The 24,541-nt window shown below is 46.7% G+C and overlaps 1 protein-coding gene across 8 annotated transcripts in view; it reads right to left on the bottom strand.

The window, feature by feature from the left end:
* EPB41L4B (erythrocyte membrane protein band 4.1 like 4B) overlaps positions 1 to 24,541 on the bottom strand; it is a 128,736-nt gene that overhangs the window by 62,658 nt on the left and 41,537 nt on the right. For all 8 annotated transcript variants that reach the window (XM_030293631.1, XM_030293629.1, XM_030293634.1 and 5 more), the window contains exons 3-12: positions 15,876 to 15,918; positions 14,953 to 15,031; positions 12,964 to 13,008; positions 11,086 to 11,138; positions 6,316 to 6,436; positions 5,150 to 5,237; positions 4,894 to 4,982; positions 4,533 to 4,602; positions 4,266 to 4,435; positions 2,374 to 2,483 (exon numbers count right to left, since the gene is read on the bottom strand). In XM_030293631.1, coding sequence (XP_030149491.1) covers positions 2,374 to 2,483; positions 4,266 to 4,435; positions 4,533 to 4,602; positions 4,894 to 4,982; positions 5,150 to 5,237; positions 6,316 to 6,436; positions 11,086 to 11,138; positions 12,964 to 13,008; positions 14,953 to 15,031; positions 15,876 to 15,918 — 868 coding nt within the window. The remainder of the gene's footprint in view (positions 1 to 2,373; positions 2,484 to 4,265; positions 4,436 to 4,532; positions 4,603 to 4,893; positions 4,983 to 5,149; positions 5,238 to 6,315; positions 6,437 to 11,085; positions 11,139 to 12,963; positions 13,009 to 14,952; positions 15,032 to 15,875; positions 15,919 to 24,541) is intronic.

Consider the following 24,541-nt stretch of genomic DNA (forward strand, 5'->3'; position numbering starts at 1 on the left):
ATGATAGAGGCTGAAATATAAGCCTGACAGTACTGGGAAGCTCAGGGCAGACTTTTGTAGCTGGGGCAGGATGTGAATCTGTGGAAGGGACCATGGACAGAGCTAAAGCTTGTTTATCTAGACTCCCATTTCATTTAGGTGGCTCAGTCGGTTGAGCATCTGACTTCCGCTCAGGTCATGATCTCGCGGTTCCTGGGTTTGAGCCCAGCGTTGGGCTCTGTGCTGACAGCTCAGAGCCTGCAGCCTGCTTCGGATTCTGTGTCTCCCTCTCTCTCTGCCCCTCCCTCCCTCACACGCTCTCTCTCTCTCTCAAAAATAAACATTTAAAAAAATTTAAAAAGATGTAGCACAGAAAATCATTAAAAGCTTCACAGAGATGCCAGAACTCTGGCTGGGAAAAAATGCCAGTAACACAAAAGAAAAAAAGAGGATGGAGACTGGGAAAGAAAGTAGAGGAGAATCAGGGAACCTGTGGTCTAGAAGAGGTCCAAAGCCACCCATGGGTCAAGACATAGGACACACCCTCCCCTCTGCAGTGGCCACACCAAGGAGCCTTTCCCTTTGTGCCTGCACAGGCCTCCAGGGACTGGGAGCCCAGTACAGTCTTGAGACAGTCTTGAGTCTTTGACAGCACTATTAGGAACTTCTTCCTTACTTGGAGTGTTTCTGGATAACACTGATCCCATGGACTGCAGGCAGCAAGTAGAAGGCTTGACAGGGAAGCAAGTCCTTCCCTCTCTCCCCCACTGCATCACTTGTCGCTCCCAGTTCCTGCAGTCAATCACCTTCATCCACAATCACCCTTCTCTGGGCACACCCCCAATCCTCTCACCCTCTGGTCTTTCTTGAAGGTGAGGCCATATTTCCTGGGCACTGGCCATTTTTTTCTCCATTAAAGCAGCCAAGAATGACTTTAGAGAGCTTCTGGCTGCTGTGCTATTAAACCATTGGTTCAAAAACAGGGGTACCTGGGTGGCTCGGTTGGTTTAGTTTCCAACTTTGGCTCAAGTCATGATCTCACTGTTTGTATGTTCGAAACCCGGTGTCAGGCTCTGTGCTGACAGCTCGGAGCCTGGATGGAGCCTGCTTCAGATTCTGTGTCTCCCTCTCTCTCTCTGCCCCTCCCCAGCTTGTGCTCTCTTTCTCTCGCTCTCTCAAAAATAAACAAACATTACAAGTTTGGTTTAGGGGGATGCCTGGGTGGCTCAGTTGGTTGAGCGTCCAACTTCACCTCAGGTTATGATCTCTCAGTCTGAGAGTTCGAGCCCTGCATCGAGCTCTGTGCTGACAGCTCAGAGTCTGGAGCCTGCTTTGGATTCTGTGTCTCCCTCTCTTTCTGCCCCACCCCCCGCTTGTGCTCTTTCTCTGTCTCTCAAAAATAAACGTTAAAATTTTTTTTTTTTTTAATTTGGTTTAGGGAATAGCTACTACACTTAAAAAAAGAAGAGTCAGGCACTTAAGCAAATGAGCCACCCAGGTGCCCCACAAGGTTAAAGATTCTAGAAGGGAGTGAAGTATAGGTACAGTTCTGACAAAGGCCCACTAAGTCCTGAGTGATACAAGAAAAACCTATGAGTAAGTGATATGTAGGAGGGGGCCCCAGGGGTTGAGAGTTCAGAGGCCATGCCATGAAAACGCCCACAATTCAGTGCTAAACTAGGTGTCCCGAAGGGAGAAACAATCAAGTGTAGGCAGAGAAGAGCTAGGAGGTAGGATGTGGAGGCCAAGTTTAAACAAGCCCAGCTTGCTCATTTGCTAACTGGTCCTGTATTGGGTACCAGCCTTCAGAAAGGCATGAAGCCATAGTAGTAAATGACAGACTAAGGCTCAGGGAGTTCTGAAAAGGGGGGAGGGGAAGGCATCCTAAGTCCAGGCTAAATTCAAGGGCAGGATGTGCATGGACTGACTGCAGGTACGGAGTCCAGGACTTAAAATTTCTGGATCTGCTCTTAGTGGCCAGAATTCTAGTTAGCATGAGACTGGTGTCCCATTTGAAACTGTAAGATAGAGGAGAGAAGGACTGTTTTTCCCTCTAAGACACAGCATCATTCATCTGGGCAAAAAAACATGGTAACCTATGATATTCCTGAGGTCCCAGGAACAACGGAAGTGAAGAGGCACAAGAAAAGAAGGATGAAAAAGAGGGAGAAGATGAACACGTCCGATGGTCAAAACTAAAGACAGCGGATGGCAAAGGTGGCCTGGTTCCCATTAAGAGAATCCCTCCCACTGGGGTTTTGTCAAAAGCTTCAGAATGACAAGAGTAGAAGAGTAGAATGTTCCTTTAAGAACTGCTTTACCAAGCTAAGTTCCTTGGGGCTTAACCAACTACATCATAACATAAAATGCCAAGCAGAATGAAAAGCACACCACCTTTGAACGTCGAATGTCTCCGGGATGGATAGCGTTTACTAGGCTTCCGCTCAAAGGTGCTGGTTCTCCGTAACCTGGCCCCATGTGTGGCTTGATACTCTGTCCGCCCACTGGAAAGTAAATATTTTATTGCATGTTACCAGTGTCAGAATATCAGCACATTATACATATTTGGAAGCGCACTTCTGTTTTCAAAAGCTCCAATGTAAATTTCAACTTATCGTGAACTCGTTTGGTAAAGACACATGCTAAATTTAGCCTTCCATTTAGCAATAAAATCACCTCTGCCAAATCCAAGCTGTATGACAGGGGCAGATATTTCCACCAAGAGACAAAGTCCGCAATTTAGGTACCAGTCACTTGGCTGCACAAACCAGGCAGGTCCAAGTACTTGCCACATCTGACTGAGAGCACAATGATTCACAAATCAAATAACCTTTCATAACACACATTACGTAGACATTTAAGTCTTTTAAAATGCTGTTACCGGTGACCACTTAACTAAACCCTGGCTTTCCTTACTATGCCAGGGGAATCATTACTTCTTTCATCACGGCTTTCTGGGTTTCAAGCAACGTAGCTTCCGGGAACTATGCTGTTTTTATCTGATTGATCACTGCTTCATTCCGGCCCTACTCTCGGTTGATGATTTATCACACGGAAGGGGACACTTGCCACCTGCTCTAAGTGCCTCCGAGGGGCAACCTTGTCTCCAAACTCCCCTTCCTTCTTCTGGAGGGTGCCTGGTCTGGACAAAATCCTGGGGGAGTTTCCTCCAAGGATGGAAAAGTCTGCCTTGGCAACCACCCCAACAGCCATTTCCTTGCACGGTAGATAAATCTGAAAAGAGCACATCTTTTGGCATTTGAAAGGGCATTCAAGGACATGCCACGTGTGGGCAGAGGTTATGAAACCATGTGAAATTTTAGAGCTTATGACAGTGATTCTCAGATCTGTAAACAGGCCTCAGAAATCAACCCTGGGAGGGCACTTAAAATGCACATTTCCAGGCCTTATTCATGAATGCACATGGGTGCACCCATTGATTCTGATTACAAGGGTCTCAGATGAGGTCATAAATCCCCGTTTTTAATAAAACCCCAAGGAGGTTTCACGTATCTTGAAAGACATGGCCTTACAATCGTTAAGTAAAAATATGTGAACAATTAAATTCTCCATGTTTTCAAGGTCTCTTCAGATTCCAATATCTACCGAGCCTATCCGGGATCCCCTGCACACACATGGGGGGACATCTGCTCTCATTCTTAATCATCGACACATTTCTTGATGCCGGCACACGAAAGGCAAGAGAGGAGGGGTTGGAACAGAAGCCCCAGACCGTCTGGGGTTGACTCGCAGCTCTGCCACTTACTGTGACGCTGGGCAGATTGTGTAACCCCTCAGCCCTGGCTTCCTCATCTGTACGGTGGAGATAGTCAGAGGACCTAGCTCATTAAGTCTGCAGGGAGGATTATACATAGGTTCATGAAAAGCTCTAGCACAGCTTGTGTTCTACGCCTGCCCCGCCCACTACGGCAGCCACCCACCTCACGTGCACTGAGCACTTGATGTGTGGTGAGTGAGACAGAGGAACCACATTTTAAAATTTACTTAATATTAATTAATCTCAATGGCCACCCTATCTACTGTTTGAGATGGCACAGGTCCAGCTACATGTCAGCTATTAACAATGTTGTTATTAGCCCCATTTTATCAATGAGGGCACGGAGGTTAAAACAGCTCCGGGGACTCAACCAAAGGTCAGATCTTACAAAAGAAGCAGGAACAGGACACCCGACTCAAGCCTCCGGACACACAGATCCATTCACAAAAAGCATCACTGCTGCCCTCCTTCGAAACACGGCATCCACGTTGTAAAAACCAGTGCCCACCTGAATCTGAAGCGAGACCCCAGCCGGATGAAGTCTGATCTGTTCGATTTGCTATTTCCCGGCGTCCGCAGGCGGAAGAAGGCGTGATGCTCGACCGCACATTTCCAGAGGTGCTTACAGGTCCTGGCGCTGTCCAGCCGGAAGACAAACGTGTGCTCTTGCTCCCGTCCCTTTGAGGTGAAGCACAAGGTTCGCGTCTCAGTGGGGGCCAGGAACATCAGTGAAGGATTATTTGCAGCAAGGAGGACAGCCAGGAGCGAGGCTTACCTGATCATCATCCTCCACTACCACCAATGTCAATTTGCTCTTTTTAAAATCCATCTTGGTAATTTTTGGCCTGGTCAGAGAGAAAACATTTTAAAAGTACAATCCGCAGGAAAACTATCTACACAAACAGCAGTTTTCCTTTCTACTTTTTAAGCTTAGATTTGCTACAGAAATCATTCATTCATTCAAGCGTGATTATCCAGAAGTCAGTGCTACCGCCAAACACCCGCAAGTACGGGAGCATGGTGTGTTTTTAAAGCAAATCTCGGGGTTGCAAATATCCCTCAATAATCATCCATCACATAGAATTCCACCACAAAATAGGAAAAGACATTTTTAATATTAGACAAAACTAAATTACCAAAAGAATAAGCCTATTTTGTTAGCTCCTTCAAAGATTAATATGCCTGTCGGGGTCAGTCCAAGAGAATATTCACAGCCATCTCTTCCCTACAAATAAACGAAGTGACAATCGGTAGAGGGTTCTAACAGGTCGTCACAGAGCAGAATGCAAAACAGTTTCCTCACCACGTTACTTTGTTTGCACATAGTTTACGCATGGCTCAGTCACAGCGAAACCCAAGAAACCCCGTTACTTAAACGCACACGGTTCTTACCCTGACAACGTGCATGTCTACCCCATACATTTCCAGCCACTTCGCTTTATTCAGATAGGACAGTTCCGCCTGGGCAGGGCTCTTTCCCCTTAGAAAAACCAATGGAAATACATGTAAACTGCAGCTCGTACACCCACAGAATTCTGAAGGGCACAGCCACATTCAGGGATCCTCTGTAGCAATTAAAAGAATGAGGGACACCAATTTATGTGAACAGGAAAAGACCTCTATGGACAGACTGTTCATTGAATAGAAAGAGGACAGCAGTGCTTACAACGTGGACACTTACAGAAACCATTTTTGTGCATGGACGCGGGTATGTGCTGTATATGCAAAGCAGGAAAGCTGGAAAGACGCACCACTGACTGCCAACAACGATGGCCCGCAGCGAGGACAGTGGGTGTGTGTGCGCAGGGTGTGGGCCCTGTGACTCTACACCCACATATTCCTCTATTGTTTGGATGTGGCACAAGACTGGGCTAACATCACTTTCCAGTTTCAAAAAAGTCATTATGTCCCTCAGAAGGGCCAAGGGACAAGAGGAAACCACGCTAAGTTTCTGCGTCCAAGACGGACTTGGATCGGGCAGAGTTTGGGAAGGTGGGCTGGGAGGGAGGAAAGGCAGCACTGGTAATCGAGGCAGAAACCTGTCAGCCTAGGGTGACCCCGGGGAGGAGGAGGGAAGAGCCAGCATATAACGGACAAGGCTCGATTTAGCTCTGGTGACCACATGTCCGGAAACAGAACCTCTACAACACATGGTCTCAAATACGAGTGTCCCTGTGAGGGACAACAGGGCATATTTCCAAAGGGTCCACTCTAGAAGATTCAGGCACAGGGAATGTACCAAGGTGGAGCCTCCTCACTCTCTCCAGGAGGCCAGGAGAGCAGCGGTGTCCTTGACAGTAATGAGCAAATCAGGACCAGGCTCTGCCATTCAGAGGGAAACGGGACTAGGCTTTGGTCCTTACTGTACATCTTGGGAAAGACAGACGTCATGTGGGCCTTTGGAAAACCAGGACTGAGGCACAGGCGAGAAGTGAAGAGTTGGAGCTACAGTTTTACGGTCTTCGACAGAGCGATTCTACTGGCACATCTGAGTCTGAGAGACGCTGACACATCACAAAATAAATATATCAGAACGCTAGACGGTAGCATCAAGGTACCTGCACTCTTTCCATCTCTGGAAGATATCAAATTCCATCGCTTCTGTCTGATTTGGAATGAACCGAAACTCAGACACAAGCTCTGGCGTGTGTTCTGGAAGCTCACACTCCCCCAGCTCCGCTGCGAGTTTCATAAAAGGGAGGAAAACAGGAGACATTGAATGCTTTCAGTTATTGCTGCAACCAGGTCCAAAGGCAGTTGGCACGATTACAGAGCACAGGTACCCCCACATGCAGAACTCCCTGCTTTCAGGAGGGCTCAACTCCCACCTGGTGCCCCCACATGTACGTTCAGAACCCCCAAGAATCATCCCAATGCCCTCCCTGTCGGGCAAAACAGCATTATCTTAGTTATTACCGTCTTTCTCTCCACTATTCCCCCATACCCAAGGAGGCCCAGATTATATTTCCCCCACGAAGTGGTCGAGCCCAGATCTGCAATAAAAGGCAATTGCAGGGAAGGAGGACCTGCCCAGAAACATCTAACAGGGCTCTCGCTAAAGGGTGGGTCGGAGCAGCACTCCGAGTCTGCAGTGCTAGAGAGGACCAATCAAGAATTCAGTGCATGTAGAATCTAGGGGAAAATATGCCAGGAGGGAGAGGGAAGGAGGGAGGGGGGAGGGAGGGAGGGAAGGAAGGAGGGGGTGGGGGAGGGGGGGACAAGGCTGCAGGAGCAGCTGCGGCAACTCAGCCAGAACAGGGAGGAAGACGAAGACGGCTGTGCAGAGGAGCAGCCACGTGAGCAGTCTCCGCAAAAAGGCCCCAAGTGTCCCACACGCTAGTTGCTCTCTGGCCGAGGACCCCACAGAATGAAGGGCCCAGGACATAGGGGGCCCCGTGCCTCCAAGGCACAGATGAGAAAATCCACTCTCCCCACCCGGGACCCCCACCCCTGCAGCTCCAGGGAACAGACCCCAGAACGGAAAGGAACCCTCCAGAGGTTTCTCTAATACCCTGCCACACAAAGCCTGGTCCAGCATCAGCACCATCTGGGAGCCTGCTCGTAACGCAGACTTTGAGGCTCCACTGCAGACCTCCTGAAGCAAAACCTGCCTTCTCACCAGATGCCCAGCTGACTGGCACACAGGCTGCTTTGAAAAGCACGGATCTACAACACTGGTTTTCCAACTTACGTTGGAAATGTAAGGCTCGCTAAAACACACACTGTGGCACCCCACCCTCCAAGATTCTGATCCCACAGGTCTGGAATAAGGCCTGAGAATCTGCATTTCTAACAAGCTCCCAGATGCTGCTGCTATAGCTGACCCAGGCACACACTTTGAGAAACACTGCTTAACACAAGAAATCCTACAACTGATTGGCCAGCGTGTGTTGCTAATAGCAACTCACTAAGTACCCAGCAGCCTTTTCTAATCCCAGAGCCCAGCTTCCAGGAGGGACTCCAAGTAGCTTGCAGAAGCGGATGAAACTTTTCTGTCCATACAGACAAAGCAACTACCCAACTCAGCGGGGTGGTGGGAGGGAGGGCTGTAAGAGGCGATGCCTGACACAGGGTGGGGACCTGCTGAGTGCTTTCTCACCTGACCCAAGCCCTCCATTTGCAACTCTCAAGTGGACGACCCCCCGAAGACCACCAGGGTGGTCTGGGTCAGGGCGTGCAGCTACTTAGTACCTTGGGCAAAGTCACAGATGAAGATTCTGCTCTAGAAATATTCACCCAGAGAAGGTAAAAGGGCTGGGCTCCCAAGGCTGCCACTGACCAATAACCAAGAGCTCACCCTGAAACCAGAGACCTGGCGAGGCTAGAGGGGCAGTCTGGGGAGAGATCTCCTTCACATGGACCACCCTTCTGCTGCACCCGTGGGCCAAAGTGAGGCAACAAATCCCTGGGGTGAGCAGTGTGTCTGGCGAGACCACTAACATCATCAAGCACAGGAAGGAGAAGCCAGACAGTGATAAGGTTTCCCTGAGACCGGGAAAGGGGGCCAGTATCCTCCTCACTGTTCCTGGATTACAACAGGCCCAAGCGATGCCTGTACATAGATTCTGAGATAGCACGCCTGCCTTCCAAGAGGCAGAACGACACTTCTCTGCCTGAGTTCTGGCCGTGGAGGGTGCAGAGGGCGGCGGTCACAGCTCAGACACAGGAGGGCCGGAATCCCCACTCTGCTGTACACTGTCTGTGCAACCTGGGCAAGCCACTTAACCACTCTCCGTCTCTGATGCCCCATCAGTAAAATGACAGCTGCTGCAAGGACGAAAGAAGATCGTGTCCCGTTCTCCTCTTCATTCTTTTTGCCTGGATTCACCTTCAAATCTATCATAAAACCAGTCCCCAAAGGGCACCGCCTTCACTCGGGGCCGCAACTCTGGAGGGGCACCATTAATTTAAGGATGATCACAGCAAGAACATGTCTTCAAGGCTCAAGCAAGGGAGGAAACACACCCTCCATTTTACTGAAACCTGAGATGCTCCAGTGATCTCGATGTTCTGACGCAAGCTGGCTCCACTGTGATTCAACTAGAAAGTAGGCTGTGGCACTTTCCGATGGGATGTGGGGAGAAGGGGCCACGGAGGGACAATGTAACAAGAACTTCCCCACTTGTTCCCCACTTCAGACTTTTCATTTGTACTTGAGATAATGACTGCATCTTAAATTACACGATGTTGTAGTTCCAACTCAAAGGGGTAATTTCCCCAAGAAAGGCTCACAGATAGCTGATCTCATTCACATCTGCCTTGGCCCTGGAGCAAGGCAAATGGTTCTACCAGAGCTGGACTTTGTGAGTGTGGTGATGCCTTCATCACACAGCGGGAAGTGGGGCAGGGGATGGGAGTGGGGAAGGATGGTGATATATGTGCCTTATGCTCTAGTCGTTCAGGACCAGTGATCGATGGCCCCAGGTCTGACAGGGATGTGACTTCATCCCATTTAACCACAACCTGATGTCTACTGCTGGCCACCAAGCTAAAGGGTATAACCTCCTGGAGCCTCAGAAACTCTAGAGCGGATGCTGCTTGGCCAGCTGGTGAGATCTGTACCTGGCCAAAATGGAGAGCAGACTTCCATGTTCCCCAAGCCGTTACAGATCCCTATAGCACTTACCACAAGGACTGTTGAATCAGGAAAATGTAGATGTGAAGCACTCAGCATTGTATTTGGCACAGATATTTAGAGATGACAAGACTGTCACCTCTACCACCTATGGTTTCAGACCTCATGGGCAGGCTCCCCCTTCAACCAAAGTCTTTGAAGGGCCTCTCCAACTCTAATGGATTCATTCTATACTTACTGAGCACCTACTATATGCAAGCCCCCATTAAAGAATAAGAATTAAAAAGTGACTAAGGAAAAGAAGTGTCTTGCTGTCATTAAAAACCATCTTCATGACAAAATACAAGAACTAAAAATACGAAGTAGAAAATCATATTAAAAATTGTACATGACTGATCAGAATTACATTTTAAAAACTGCATCCAACTCATAGAAACCCTGATTGCGGATGGCAGGATGATGGGTTCCTTCCTTCCTTCTACTTGTCTTGACTATTGTGCTGCTCTCCTGATACTCTATAATAAATCTGTGCTGATTTCAGAATTTGAAGACTTAGATCAGCTTTTAAAAATTGGGAAATACAAAAGTTGGAAGCCAAATCTTATGGTGTTCAAAATTAATTAGTAATTATGAATGAATACATCATAATTCATTATCCCAGAGAAACTGATGAACACACTGGTAAAATGAATCCACAACATATGCCTATGTGATGTACTGATAATAACATTCCTTATGTGCAGCTACACGTTAGTGTCTTCTTAATTAATGCTGAAGACTTCAGCAAGTGTTTCTTGTGCATTTTAAACTCAAATCCACCAGTGCATAATATGGAACAGTCAACACTGACAATCATGTAGGCAAACCTCCTACCATCTAACTCCTACCTATAAGCAGATGATTCCTTGTCAATGCTCGTGGCCTGACCTCTCTGACGGAGCCAGATCTGCACGCTCAAGAAGCTACCAGAGGTCCCACTGGCACCTCTCAGCTAAGAGGTCATACGTAGATGATCTCCTCCACTGCAGCCAATTCTTCTAACCATTTGTGGCTCCTGTCACTCACTCTTGGGAGCTATCTATGACTCTTGCCTGAGTCCTCTCTCAACACCGATGTGTAATGACCAGGTCCTTCTCTTGTACCACTAATGTTGTTCTTTTGGTGTGTGTGTGTGTGTGTGTGTGTGTGTGTGTGTGTACCCCCTGCCCTAGAGAGTTTCCTTTTATTACTGCAACACCTTCTTACTGCACCCCCAGCCCCGGTCCTGGTCCAGTCCTACCTCCCCATCACACCCAGTGAGGCCTTTCTAAATGCACACCTGACGAGGTCTGCCTCCCTCTTGAGAGCCTTCAAAGTCCTACTGCTGACAGCATGGTCATGCTCTTTAAATAGGGTTCAAGGTTGTCCACTTATCCAGGTTCTTGAACTTCCACCCTCCAACACCATTTGACTACCAGTACCCCTCTGCACTTCTCTACCTTTTGTCTTGATTCCTTCATTTGTTTTCATCCACTCCTCCCCCGAAGGGCCTTAGTCTTCCAAGCCTCCTGCAAGTCTTCCTGAGGGAACTGCACTGTACCCTGGATGTGGTTTTGTCACATCCTCATGGGACCTGAAGCTACTTGGGGACGGAGGCCATACTGTATTTATTTATACCCCCAAAGTAGGGTACTGTGCCTGGTACACAGGATAATCAATTGCTCAAACGAGAGCATAACATTAAAATGCTAATTACCACTAAAGAATAATGTACCTTGTAGACAGAGAGCAGCTAATTCCACAGCCGTTTCATATGGGCATTTCAGTCTTGAAAAAAAGAGAGGAAATGAACTCCATATATGAACTTTTAATACTCATAAGCATACAAAATATCATTAGTCATTTTTCAAAAGGTAGTGCTATTTAGATAATGATTTTTCTCGGTAGTTTCTATTTCTGCTGTCCACATTAAAGAATGCAAACAAGCTGATTTCCACTCCCTATTTCCCAAAGTCAATTCTCACCATAGAGCAAAACGATACAATCTAAGTATAGTTTCTATCAACTCTGTGGGCAATTTTACTGAATTTGGCAAGAATGGGGAAGTTTGCGAAATAGAATGAAAAGCCTTCCCTCTGCCTTAGGATTTTGAAACTTACTTGATAGAGTACATGCGCCTTTTCAAGCTGTCTGAACTCTTTCTTGAAACCAGGTCATAATGTTAAAAATAAACAGACAGACACAATATCTAATACTGCCAGGACAGCTGGATACACTCAAGCGTTCTAATAAGTATAACTGAGGCATAGCCACAGAGGCGTATTACCACGCCTCCAATCACTGATCTCATTCATACTTGATATTACAAATTCAGTTAGAAAAATAATAATGACATACATTGGTACAGCACTTCATAGTTTTTAAACCCTTTTCAAATATACTATCAAATTTGGTCAATGCATGGACTTTATGAACCGCTAAGGTAAGTGCTCCCCATCCCCCATTTTAGAGACGAGGAACTCAGTGACCAAGTGTCTTGCTCAAGGTCACCCAGCTGGGAGCAGGCAGTGCTGGGACCAGAACGCCATTATGGCTGGAAGTACCGTCAATCTGGCCGAAGCGCGTGTAAACTGCAAAGTACTGTATAAATGTAAGACGTCGCCATTAATATTTTTCCAAACTGAAGACAATTACTGGAATTAAGAGGCCTTTAGTACGAGGAGCACAGTATGCAGAGAGAAAGAGAGAAAGATAAAAATACACACACACACTCATAATACACACACTGAGATTTGTATTGCATGGCTGAATAAGGCAAATGTATACACTGTACAATCTACTTGTGCTGTCATATAGATTCCACTATGGTTTTGAAAGCCTACGTGCGATTCAGAGTTTGCAAATTCGGAAATCACTTTTCAAATTTCTTTCAGGTTGTATTCAAAATCAAAATGTGTTCTCATCAACGTCAGGTATCGCTTTTTAGACTCGGCAGAGTCTTCATTTTTCACATAATAGAAAATAGTCGATACGTATGCTGAGAAATGACACAACTGTGAAGGCTATGACCACTGAAATTTTGTATCTTTAAAATAAATACTGCACGCGAGACCAACCACGTCAATGCCAATGCTTCTTGGGCTCAACAATCACTGTCGCCAGAGGCCTGGTATTGAAAAACCATTTTTAAGAAGGGGAAAAGGAAATGAGATGAGATGTCTAAACCTCCTATCAGAATCAAAACGTAACCTCTTTACGTTGCTTAAATGCAGATGGTGATGAATGAGACTTCTGACTCTCCAAATACTTGTAAGTGTATACATACTAATAACGTATCTTGCTTGCAAATACGACAAAAGCCATTATGAATGGGGCAGTGATGTGATCAGGGAGAGAAGTATTCCCAAATGCACATCACTTAAGATATTAAATGCTCTTGGAAATGCTTCAAGCCATATAGTAATCATTTAAAATAAGATGATGATGACAGCGATACAAGGATTAGACTCACTTTACAATGCCTGGTGTACTTTTTTTGAATTTTGAAAAGGGAACAAGGGTAAAAGAGTTAAAACAACAACAACAACAACAGTGATTTAGAAATACACTATGATCTATCCCGGGTTAAGAGTTAGAACAAAAACATACTTACTTTCCTGAAAGAATGTCATGCCTGAGTTGTAAAACAAACAGGTACCTGACAAACATACAGAAAAGTCAACAGAGGCATACTTTTTTCCAACCGCTTCCAATCCCCAACTTCCCATCACAAATCCCGCCCCGTGCACAGCCCAGAATTCTGCATTGTAACAAGGAGTCCGAATCAAATGAGGACGTTGGTGGAAGCATCTCCTCCTGAGTCTCCAGGAAGACATCCAAGAACCTAGCTAGGCAGGTGAGTGCATGTACAGGGTTCGCAAGATACTTGGGGGATGGAACATGAAACACACTCTACAGTCCAATGATGGCCTCGGCAGCACCCTTGGAGCTTGAGAAGAGAGCTCAAACGCAGGCATGCAACGTGTCCAATCAGACAGACAGGGAGGAGCCACTGGACTTGGCCCTCAGCCAGTCCCACCAGCAGATTCCAGGAAGAGTGCAGCTGCTGGTATCAGAAAGTTTACAGCTGACCGTAGTTAGCAACTGCTTGAGGCTTTTTTCTGATGCAGGTTAACTGCAGACTCTGTCTTTAAAAAAAAAAAAAACAAGCGTACATGCACTCATGCGTGCACACACACACACACATGCAAAACAAAAATCCTGGAACTGGGCTGCAGCGGGTTATGGGGTAATGAGAAATGGGGAGAGGAGGCAGCAAGTAACACAAGTGGAGTTCACCTAAGTAAAAAAAAAAAAAAATTAAGTGTTTTTGCTTAACTGTTTTTTTTTTCTTTTTTACCAGGACGACGTGGGCAACAGAGCCACTTATAGTGCTTTGTAAAAGCCAAAGCTACCCACGCTCTGCTCCATACCTATGGAATCAGTCTTACATGCAAGAGTGGTCCCCAGGAATATGATTTGCTCAAAAGCTTCCTAGGTGTTTCTGATTCGCACAACCCTGGTTAAGAATCAATAGCTTGGATGACGGCTAGAAGGAGCACGTTTCATAAAGGACTCTGAAGAGGAACTCTATAATAATCTACTTGAACTTTGAAAACAATGCAGATAGTCACTCTCTGTTGGAATGGATACAGGAGAATGTGAGTGACCCAGAGATCAAAGGATCGGGGAGCTGAAGGTTCTAGTATATTCTAGACCATTCCTGCTTCTGACAGCTGCTTAACCACCACTGAACTGAGTACTCGCATCAAGGAGAGAACACACGGTGCTGAATACCGTGCAGAATACAGCCAGAACTTGCAATTCCTATAGGAAAACCTAACCGTGGAAGCCCAGTAGGCCTGTCCAGGGCAGGGAATGGTGATAAGCAGTCTTTAAAGTGTTAGTCAGGTGGTCATCTCCAGGTGAGTGGCCACCACCAGGGGCTGACATGTCGTCACTACTGCCGGTCACACAAATGACAAGGGGGTTCTGGGGACATTCAAAGCAGCCGAAGGTTGGGCAGAGGATCTTGCTGACAGAGGAGAGGCTGGAGAGAAATGCCATACTTAAATGTTTTTAAAGCCTCTTTTGCTTCAACACTGTTTCTGAAGTTGGAGGGGCAGACACTCGTGGGCACACCTTAAAAGAAATTCAGTGGGGCTGAAAGATGACATGAAGGGATTCCAACAACTTTGATATCGTAGCAATCAAGGGAACAGTGCGCAGCCCCTTAAAAAAAATAAGATGGCGTTTTGGGACTGAGAAATGCTCTTCTAATACCTGCCTTCGCTTTTTGTACCTGAGACAAAAATAAAGTGCCTTGGAACGAGTAACCAGTTTATCCCACAGCCCCACAAAACAGAAATGTGATCAGAAAATAAATCTTTTAATTTTGATTCACTGGGAAAAAGGTCAAACTAAGCCAAGGGTAGATTTTCAACAGAATACAGGGATAAGCACAAGGGAAATACGAATAGCTCTTGCTCAGCATATAAAGTCAGCAGAGAGAAGAGCAGGCAGACCCCATATTTAGAGGACCCATAAGTTATAAGGTAAGTACTACAGCGGAGAGGGGGTCGTGTTCTGCATCTGGTCCTACCTTGTAAACTCTTCACGAAGGTTGTTCGGTTCCGAAGAATAATATTTAACTCGAAAGTGCAAAGCATAAGCAGGTCCAACTGAACATAGGGAGATGGAACATTGAAGATGTTTTTCCCCAGTTTTGAAGATCACAGAATGGACAAAAGGAAACACATGTTACATCTAGTAATACATTCACTGCTACCGGGAGGGCACAAAGGGACATACACAGCTAGAGAGTTCTTTTCAATCCTTTCATTTGGAAGACTAAAATGTACTTTTGCATTGACAAAGACGGCTTAGCTAGTAACTTATTCTGGAATAAAACCCTAACCATGTAGATGAATTACTAAGAGCTGACATTTTACTTTCACCCAATTGCCAAGATATTCCAAACAGATACTAACTTTTTACAAAATACTAAGTGGGCTACAGGAAAGTGACATATAAACAGCAAGGGTTCCGTAATCCAAAAATACAGTAAGAACACTTTAAAGTATTACACTTTTTAAAAATTACCCATGCATAAATAACACTGAAGAAATGCAGTTACTGCACCCGTAAAACCAGAGAGCTGGACCAGACTGTCAAAAACTCCTGCTTTCCCATTCTCTGAGTCTACTTTTACAACTCATTAGAAAATGAATATAATAGGCGTAAAGTCATGCTTGTGAAGAGCATATTAATCAGTTCTCATTGGCAGGGGTGCCTGATTTCAAATGAGAGCATAGTCTGTTTTTTAATATCTACCGAAAACTCTTATCCAAATTTTAAACACTAACATTTGGCCAGCCTTAAGATGAAAAATCATTCACTTAAAACTGAATCTATTTTAAAACGCTCCCAAGTTCTAATGAAAACATAATACCTCAAAACACTGGCAAAGGAGTTTTACTCTCTGATAAAAGAAATAAGTGAGTAGGCTAAGTTCTGCTTACTTACTTTTCATCTGCTTTTTTATTGGTTTGGAATGGTCCAGCCAGTGCTGAAAGAAAGAAAAAGTTTCTTTAGGAATAGTTCATCAGCAAGACCATATAGAGCCCACATTTATCCTCCTCTATAAACCTTAGTAATTCTCCCCATAAAACCAGGCATTGGACCAGATCAGGGTTCTGAGGTTGGGGATCTGCAAACTGCTTGGGATGGTATTTAAAAAAAAAAAATCTGTGCTTATGCACATTCAGTACATTTTTTCTTGGGAAAGTTAGCTTTTCAAAGAGGTGTCTCTTTTTCAAAGAGCTGTAACTAACTGATCTTTGAAGGCTCTTCTAGTCTGAAGAGCTGAATTTCTCAAATCACGCTCAAACTTCGGCAACTATCCCAAGTCACCATCAGTATAGTAAAGACCACGAGCCACACTGCCAGGAATCTCTGATCACGCATGGGTCTTGTAGCTTTGTCGTTTTCAATGCTAAAATTGTAAAGCCAAAATTCAACCCCCAAGGAAGATGGGAAGGCAGGCAGGGATTTGCCAGAGATAACTGTGCTCTGGTCAATGAGGACATTCCAACTTCCTCTCATTTTCATCAGAAAAACACTTGGGTCCTATCTACCACCCCCAGGAAATCGCAAAACCATTTCTCTCATACGCAAGTTTCTCTATAATGTCTCTGTTGTTGATACTACAGTTCTGACGAGCCTCAGCAGCTTGACTTCCATGGAAAACAGCATTTAGGACCATTATGCTTCTGGCCTCTGCCCTTGGAGGGCAGGGATGGTGCACTTCAATCACTTCCGTTTCCCATGCCAGGCTCCAAGCATGGAACCCAGCAGTCCCATATTAGATTCTTAAGAAATAAATACATGCTTGATGTAATTTTTTTTAAGTATGTGCCACGCCTAGCTCAGAGCCCAACACAGGGCTTGAACTCATGTCCTGGAGATCAAGATTTGAGCTGAGAACAAGGGTCAGACTCATAACCAACTAACTACCCAGGGGCCCCTCGATATAATTTTTTTTTATTCTTTTAATGTTTTTTTTAATTTTTGAGAGAGAGAGAGAGAGAGAGAAAAAACGTGAGTGGGGGAGGGGCAGATAGGGAGACATAGAATCTGAAGCAGTCTCCAGGCTCTGAGCTGTCAGCACAGAACCCAACACGGGGCTTGAACCAACAAACTGTGAGATCATGACCTGAACCGAGGTCGGACGCATAACAGACTAAGCCACCTAGGCATCCCTAATGTTTATTTATTTTTGAGGGTGGGGGGAGGGGCAAAGAGAGAGAGGAGCTCAGAGGATCCAAAGCAGGCTCTGTGCTGACAGCAGCGAGCCCAATGCGGGGCTTGAACCCATGAACTAGGAGATCGTGACCTGGGCCGAAGTCGGATGCTTAACCGCCTGAGCCACCTAGGTATTCCTCAACATAATTTTTTTAAAAGAAGGCAAAGAGGAATTTTTCCCACCACTTCACGTCAACCCAATACACACTGAAACCTCACCATTATGGTAACATTTGGAATGACACAGCCAGAGTGGGTTTCTCATTAGCTGCTCAGAATCAGGGGTCCTTCTGCTGACTGCCAATATACTTTCAGAAGCAACTTCAACTCTGCACATTCTAATAATGAGAAAGGGTGGGGCTAAATTAGTACAGTGCACTCTACCCCTCACCAAAGAGCCCATTATGTCTGTGTAGGAGGAGGGGAATAAGGAAACACAAAAGCAAATAACAGGTAAATTATAACACAATAAGCTGTGAGCAGTGCAGTGGGAGAACGTGGGCTTTTGTCGTTTCCACCCTCCGGCTAAGCAACCACCTAAGAAAGGAAGATCAGCACAGCAGGATGCAGATCTCAAAGGCACTCGTACAAGGTGCTTTATCTCACTGTTTACAGCTTTGAATTGGAAATGACCTAAATGTCCATCAACAAAGAAGGATTAAAAAAATGGCTCATCCACATGATGAAATACTATTCAGCCTTTAAAACTGATGGAGGCCTATTTACTGATGTGGCAAGAGACCCACAGCTCAACATTTGAAGAAAAAGAAGCCAAACAAACCAGGATCCTGTTTATATAAAATTATTATTTTCTATTATGGTATGTCCAGAAGGATTTATAGACATTATTTTTTGGATGTGGGGCTGTAAATGCCGTTTACTTTTTTCACTTTTCTACATAATTTTTTACTTTTAATGACAATATTATTTTCTTGGGGGTGGGTCATGTGGTCACTTCATTAATTCATTGCTTGCCCATCAGGCAGTTTGGGATGATCGGTTTGCCCTAGCAGAATTCCATATCACTGCTGCCCTCAATCAAGCAGAAAACCTCGGACCTCAGCCCCTGGGAGGATTACAGATACAGACGTGATAAAAGTATATTTACTTTCCTGCCAGTAAGTATCACACTAATGGCTATGACTAAACTCTTTCTTCCCCTCACTATTACCCTGCAAAGAAAGTTCTCTGCAACCAGCCTTCTAATCTCATTAGCCTCAGAGGCTCACAGCTTAAAGGGGCTTGTCCCACTTCTTTCCCTCATGCCCCCTTGTATCTGGAATAGAACACGTCAAGCCCACTGTTTCCCTCCCTCTGCTGTCAAACTATGATCTTGATCTGAGTCCGACTGTGTTGTTTCCTTGGCGGTGGTTTTCAACCCTGGTTGCGCACTGCAGTCACGGTCACGACGCAGGTCCCACCCAAGAGCCATTAAAGAGAATCTCAGAGCATTAGTGTTTGTTAAAGGCTCCCAGCGTGCCCATGAAATATTCAGTGCCGAAGTTTTCCCCTTACCCAGCAATATGTCCCTACTGATCTCGGGGATCGTGACACACCCATGACCCCTTCTGAAAATCACCGTCAGGGCTTTGTAAAATCTCAAGCAATTTACTGGCCAAGGTTTACTGGCCAGTGGTCTATGGTTGGTGTTAACCGACAGTTCATGGCTAGTGTTCCTGCTGGACAGCAGACTGCTTTTCCCTCTGGCCATGCTGCTGAAGGAGCTCCCTTATCCATGCAGGCTGGCCCCCATCCTTCCTGCACAGCCACGGGGCCCTGCCAGGATGGACGCTTGTGAAAAGTCTGGGGCTCACGAATCTGGGAAAGTAATCAGAAACAGTTTCCTTTTAAAAGCTCCTTGCCCCTACAAGGTTCAGATCAGGTTGCTTGCCTGCATCGGAGGTGATAAGAAACCCAGCCAGAATCCTAAAACAAGACATGATAAAACCTATCTGGTATCCAGGCAGTTCAAAATGACCTGACTTTCTTTCCTAGCTGCAGGAGGGGACCAGATTCTGATTACTCCTATTTTATCCCACAAGACTACCTCGTGATGAATAACCCGGGCACTATGGCCCCAAATGGCATTTAGTAAATCATATCCTACACTTGGCTTGGAGGCCTAAATTCAACATCAGCGAGACCTGTCTTAGATGTTCACCTGCATCCTGACCAAATATAGCCACACCGCCTGTCGCAAAGGCCAAGGCAAATGGCTCCAGACCTCTTAACATACCATTGAACCAGTCACCGGAGACAGGCAGGTGCATTTCTAAGTTCAGAGGGCATGATATTTAACTCAAACATTCTAACAGGTGTTAGAAAGGTGGTTTCTGATCTGAATTTCTCATCCAAGTCCATCTGGCAAAACCCTTTCCATAAATCAAGATGGGAGATGATTTGGCAAAGCCCATCTGTTCTGACAGTATATCAGTTCTGGAACTCTGACATGTAAAAGGCTGGTTGTAGCACTGAGTTGTCTAAAATCTATACAGAAGCACTTGAACCACAATGGCCACGAGAAGCTCAGGGGTTGAAAAGGGCCTAAAACCTGCCTCAATGTCCCCTGAGCCCTCACCATCAAGTCTGAGTGGTCAGAACTCATAGCTGGCATCCTAGTACCTGTAGATTTCTCAGCTTACAAAGAGTGTCTAGTTTGCATTTAAATTAGAGCTGGAAGGAATTTGAAGAGATAATCATATCCAAAGGATGAGAAGAGAAAGAAGGGAAAGGACACTTTTGGAGCTTACTGTGTGTGCTATGATTTATAATAAGAAATATATATTTGGTCTTAGTTTCTGGCACAGAGCTCCTAAAACCCTTGGAATTTTCTAAGCCATAAGAGCAAGAAAGGTGTTCTGACATTCATAACAAACTCCTTCCTACCATACCAGAGTTTATGTCAATGAGGTGACTTATTTTTTAAGTTTTTTAACATTATTTATTTTTGAGAGAGAGAGAGAGCGAGTGGGGGAGAGGCAGAGCAAGAGGGAGACACAGAATCTAATGCAGGCTCCAGGCTCTGAGCTGTCAGCACAGAGCCCGACATGGGACTCGAACTCACGAACTCAGATCATGACCTGTGCAGAAGCCGGATGCTCAACCCACTGAGCCACCCAGGCACCCCAATGAAGTGACTTTTGAAGAGCACCTAAGGATGGGGGCTGGTTGTCAGGGGAACCACCCACATGATTGGAGGGTTGAGACTTACAGTCTCACCGTGCTGACCTCTGGGGAGGGGGCAGGGGCCTGGAGGTTGAATCAATCACCAATGGCCAATATTTAATCAATCGTGCCCTTGTAATAAAGCCTCCATGAAAACTCAACTTGGAGAGCTTCCAGGCTGGTACACACAGAGAGACCTGGAGAGGGACAGATGCCCAGGGAAGGCGCGGAAGCTTTGCACAGCCCGCCTCACCCTATACTTGCTCTATTCATCTCTTCTGTCTGGCTGTTCCTGAGTTACCTCTTTTATAACAGACTGGTGATCTAGTCAGTAAAATGCTTCTGAGTTCTGCCATCTGTCCTAGAAAATTAACTGAACCAAGAGGGGTCATGGGGACCTCCCATCGACACTGCAAAAGCATGGGTTACAATCTGGACATGTGATTGGCATCTGAATTGTGGGGTGGGAAACAGTGTTGGAGGACTGAGCCCTCAGCCTGTGGGATCTGAGGCTATCTGCAGGTAGAGAGCGTCAGAATTAATTGCTCGGTGGTGTTGGAAGAAACACACGTTGGACTGTGTCATGTCCATCACTCGCTCAGGCCTCAGAGCCGATGAAGGTGACTGTGCACAGGGCAAGGCATCCGGGATCACGGTGTAGGTGAGGCAGAGGCAGGATCAGAAATCAGGCTGTGGCAGCATCCATGGTTCTGGGTCCACACCACACACCAGCTTGAAGTGCCTCCTCCACCTAAGGAGGGATCTCCCCTTCTCATCCAGGATGGAGCCCTATAACCTCACTTACACCAGCTACTTGAGGTTTCCTTGGGAATTAATCTAAATCAACTGCAGAGACCCCTTTATCAATAGCTTTCCATTCAGCATCAATATGCATGTGGGCAGGAAAACCCTCCCCCTGCCAGCTTTCAGAGACAGGCTGAGGGGAGACCTGTGGCATTTCTTGAGCTGTTCCACACTTTCTTGTACTAAAATAGGAGGAGGCAGAAGATCAGAGCTTGAGTGCCAGCTCTGCCAGTCACCTGGTGTGTGGCCATAAGCAAGACCCCTGAGACTGTTTCCTCATCTGTGCACTGAGCTGTCCCCTTGACACACTGAAGAATCCACTGAGTGGCTGTGGAACCATTGAAATGGAAGGGTTTCCTGTCTCTTATAGTAACATACCCCACTATTAGTGTTTCCTGAGAGTACTTCCCTTCAGGTACATCTGAAACAGTAGGAAAGCTCAGTGGCGTCCCCACAGGAGGCACATGTGACGCCAGAGTGAAGCCGCAACAGCCCCATTAGCACCCAATGATCCTCTCGGCGGCCACTATATCCGTGTCAACCTCACCTCACAGCCCTGGGCCTCTTATTACCCATCCACACGATTCTAGGCTGCAAAGACCAGAGGAAAAACATCTCACAAGTCTGGAGACAAAGGCCAAAAATCACCTTTTTGGGATTCCTTGCTGCAAAGCTTACCACCATAAAATGCTCCCTTTTCATGTTGGGAGGGGCTCTGGAAGGGACTTGAACTGGCCGCATCCCCCAGAACACCACCCCTATGGCCACACACCTGCCCCCAGGGTCGGGAGGGAGGCTCCTGATTGGTGGGGCTGGTATGACCCCTGCCCCAGATCCCTGCCATACCTCTCCCCTCTGACTCCTCATTGGGCTCCTCACTGATACTCAGGCACTTCCTCTCCAGGCTCCCAGAGTGAGGACAGACCCCAATGTATTCCATGGGACCAACAAGATGGTCCGTCTCCCTCAGGAGAATGCAGCAGGCAGGGACAGTGTCCTGCCTACTTCTGCACCACAGGGACTACCGCTGAATAAGCTCCAAGGCAAAGTCAGCTGAATAGCTACTGACTAAATGGGTTCCTCTGGCGGGCGCATGCACGTGGATGTGTGTGTGGATGAGATGCTACCTCGTGTAAAGGAACCAGCGTAGCCTGGTGGAAAGTGCTGGCCTGTGGAATGAGACCAGGTTCTGAATCCTGGCTCTGTCTCTCACTTTAACCTTTACAAGGTTTCTAATGAACCTCAGCTTCATCATCTGTAAAATGGGTCTGCTTTATGGCTAGTTTCACAGATGATGAATGTTAAATAAGAGTTATGTAAAGTTTTTAGGTGGATGCCTGAGCAGGAACTCAGTAAACAGAAGCAATCTGACCAGTCTGGTCCGTAAGAAAGCTGGGTGGGTGTAAGCCAGAGCCTCCTCTCTCAGAAGAAAGCTTTCGTATGTAAAAATAGAACCCCTGCCCCTGCTTTGAGCTGTGCAAAAGTGAGATCTACAGAACAAGCTCCTGGGTGGCCTTCCTGCCTTGATATGGAAAAGGGAAACAGGAGGCCCCAGCCCCAACTGCTAAAAATAGACGAGCCGATAGACTCTGACCTTGCTTCAGGGCTGGGCAGCGCACTATGGTAACCAGGCTTGGCTCTTCGCAGGGAGCTGGGGACATAAGCTGGGTCTGCAGAGAGCTGTGCCAGGAGCCCCACCACTGCCAGCCTTCTGATTTGCATGCAGGGGCAGGGTGGGGATGTCATTTCTTGCAGGAGACGCACACGGCAATAAGCCAATGGCCAAGGGGACTGTTCGCATCCCAGCCTCCATCTTGTACACCTGCCACCAACTGCTTCATCCCAGGCACCCAGAAAATTGACTCAGGGAACATTCCCAAAGGGATCACCTAAACTGCTAAATTTTCTCCCACAGGCAAGGCAGCCTTGCAGGTTCCCGCTAGCCTAAGTGCATCACCTCTGGGAGCTGTGATGACTTCTGGTCTCCCCTCAGCATGCTCAGGTAGGAAGAGGAGACCCACACTGGGGTTAGATTACAAGACTCCTTCTCCTCCATTAACTCGCTGAGCCTCTCAATCTCCCAGATGTCACCACCTCCACTCTACAGTTAGGAAAACAGGCTTGCAAGTACAGTGCATTGAATACAGCACTTACCCCTCAAGTTGTAAAACCTGACTTTGAGTCTGAGGGGTACCACTCACTGAGTGCATTCATTTCACCATCCACAAGACAGAAACGTTTGAAAAATAATTTCTAAGGTCACTTCTGGGGCTGAAGACTGATGTTAAAAAAAATTTTTTTTTTTAATGTTTATTTGGTTTTGAGCAAACAGAGACAGAGCATGAGTGGGGGATGGAAGGAGAGAGAGAGGGAGACACAGAATCCAAAGCAGGCTCCAGGCTCTGAGCTGCCACCACAGAGCCTGACATGGGGCACAAACTCACGAATGGTGAGATCATGACCTGAGCCAAAGCCAGACGCTCAACCAACTGAGCCACCCAAGCGCCCCTGAAGACTGAGGTTTTAGGTTGCATGCCTTGTCAACAAAAGTCCCCAAGAAGCAGCAGTCTTAAGTCTCAGGATCTAATCAGAAAGGTCTATTTATAAGCACAGATAAAGAACCCACAGCCAGATGAGCAAACTGCCACAGAAGGCAAAGAAGCTCAAAGGTTTCCAGAGAGGAGGAGAAATGCTGCAAGTTCAGGACATGCTGCATGAAGGAAGGGCTGCCATCTGAGACAGTCCTGAAGGACAGCCAGAAGTTTAAATGGGGTGAGGAAGGGCACGCCGGGAGGGGAACCCATAAGCAAAAGCATGCACAGAAGTGCAGGCATCTCCAGAGCCCGGTCTGTGAGGAGCCCAGCCTAGAAACTGGACTAATGGGAAGGCTCCTGGGAGCAGCTGCTGCACAGCCTCGGATCCTCCAGGTCAGGTAGACGAGGACCCTGCACCTGCTTTATGGGGGAAGAACAGCACGTCACGTTCAGGGCTAGGAGCTGGAAAGATGGCAGGGCCTGTAGAGGCTGAGCATCCAGGTGTCTGGCCTTGGAAGGGCGCCTGGACCCCGCTGAGGCTGTGCCAGGACACTGGCAGACGGGAACGCCTGGCAGCCCGGCGAGCAGGGGTACATAACCAGGTCCTTCCTAATGGAGTCACATCCTTGGCTTTCTGGGAATCCAAGTGGCTGGAGAGGGGTCACCTGGGGATGAGGGCATGGCAGCAGGGAAACAGGCACGTGGCTCTAATGGCAGAAATGATGGTATCTTTTCCCTTCTGACAGGAGAAGAGTGTGGGGCAGACGTGCCTGCCTTCCCTTTAGAACATTAGAACTGAAAGAGCTCTTGGAAACAGGCCCAAGAACCCCATTTTACAGATGAGAAAACATTTTACAGATAAGGACAAGGGAGAAAAGGGGGCTT

This window comes from Lynx canadensis, chromosome D4 (assembly GCF_007474595.2).
Source record: "Lynx canadensis isolate LIC74 chromosome D4, mLynCan4.pri.v2, whole genome shotgun sequence".
Classification (NCBI taxonomy): domain Eukaryota; kingdom Metazoa; phylum Chordata; class Mammalia; order Carnivora; family Felidae; genus Lynx; species Lynx canadensis.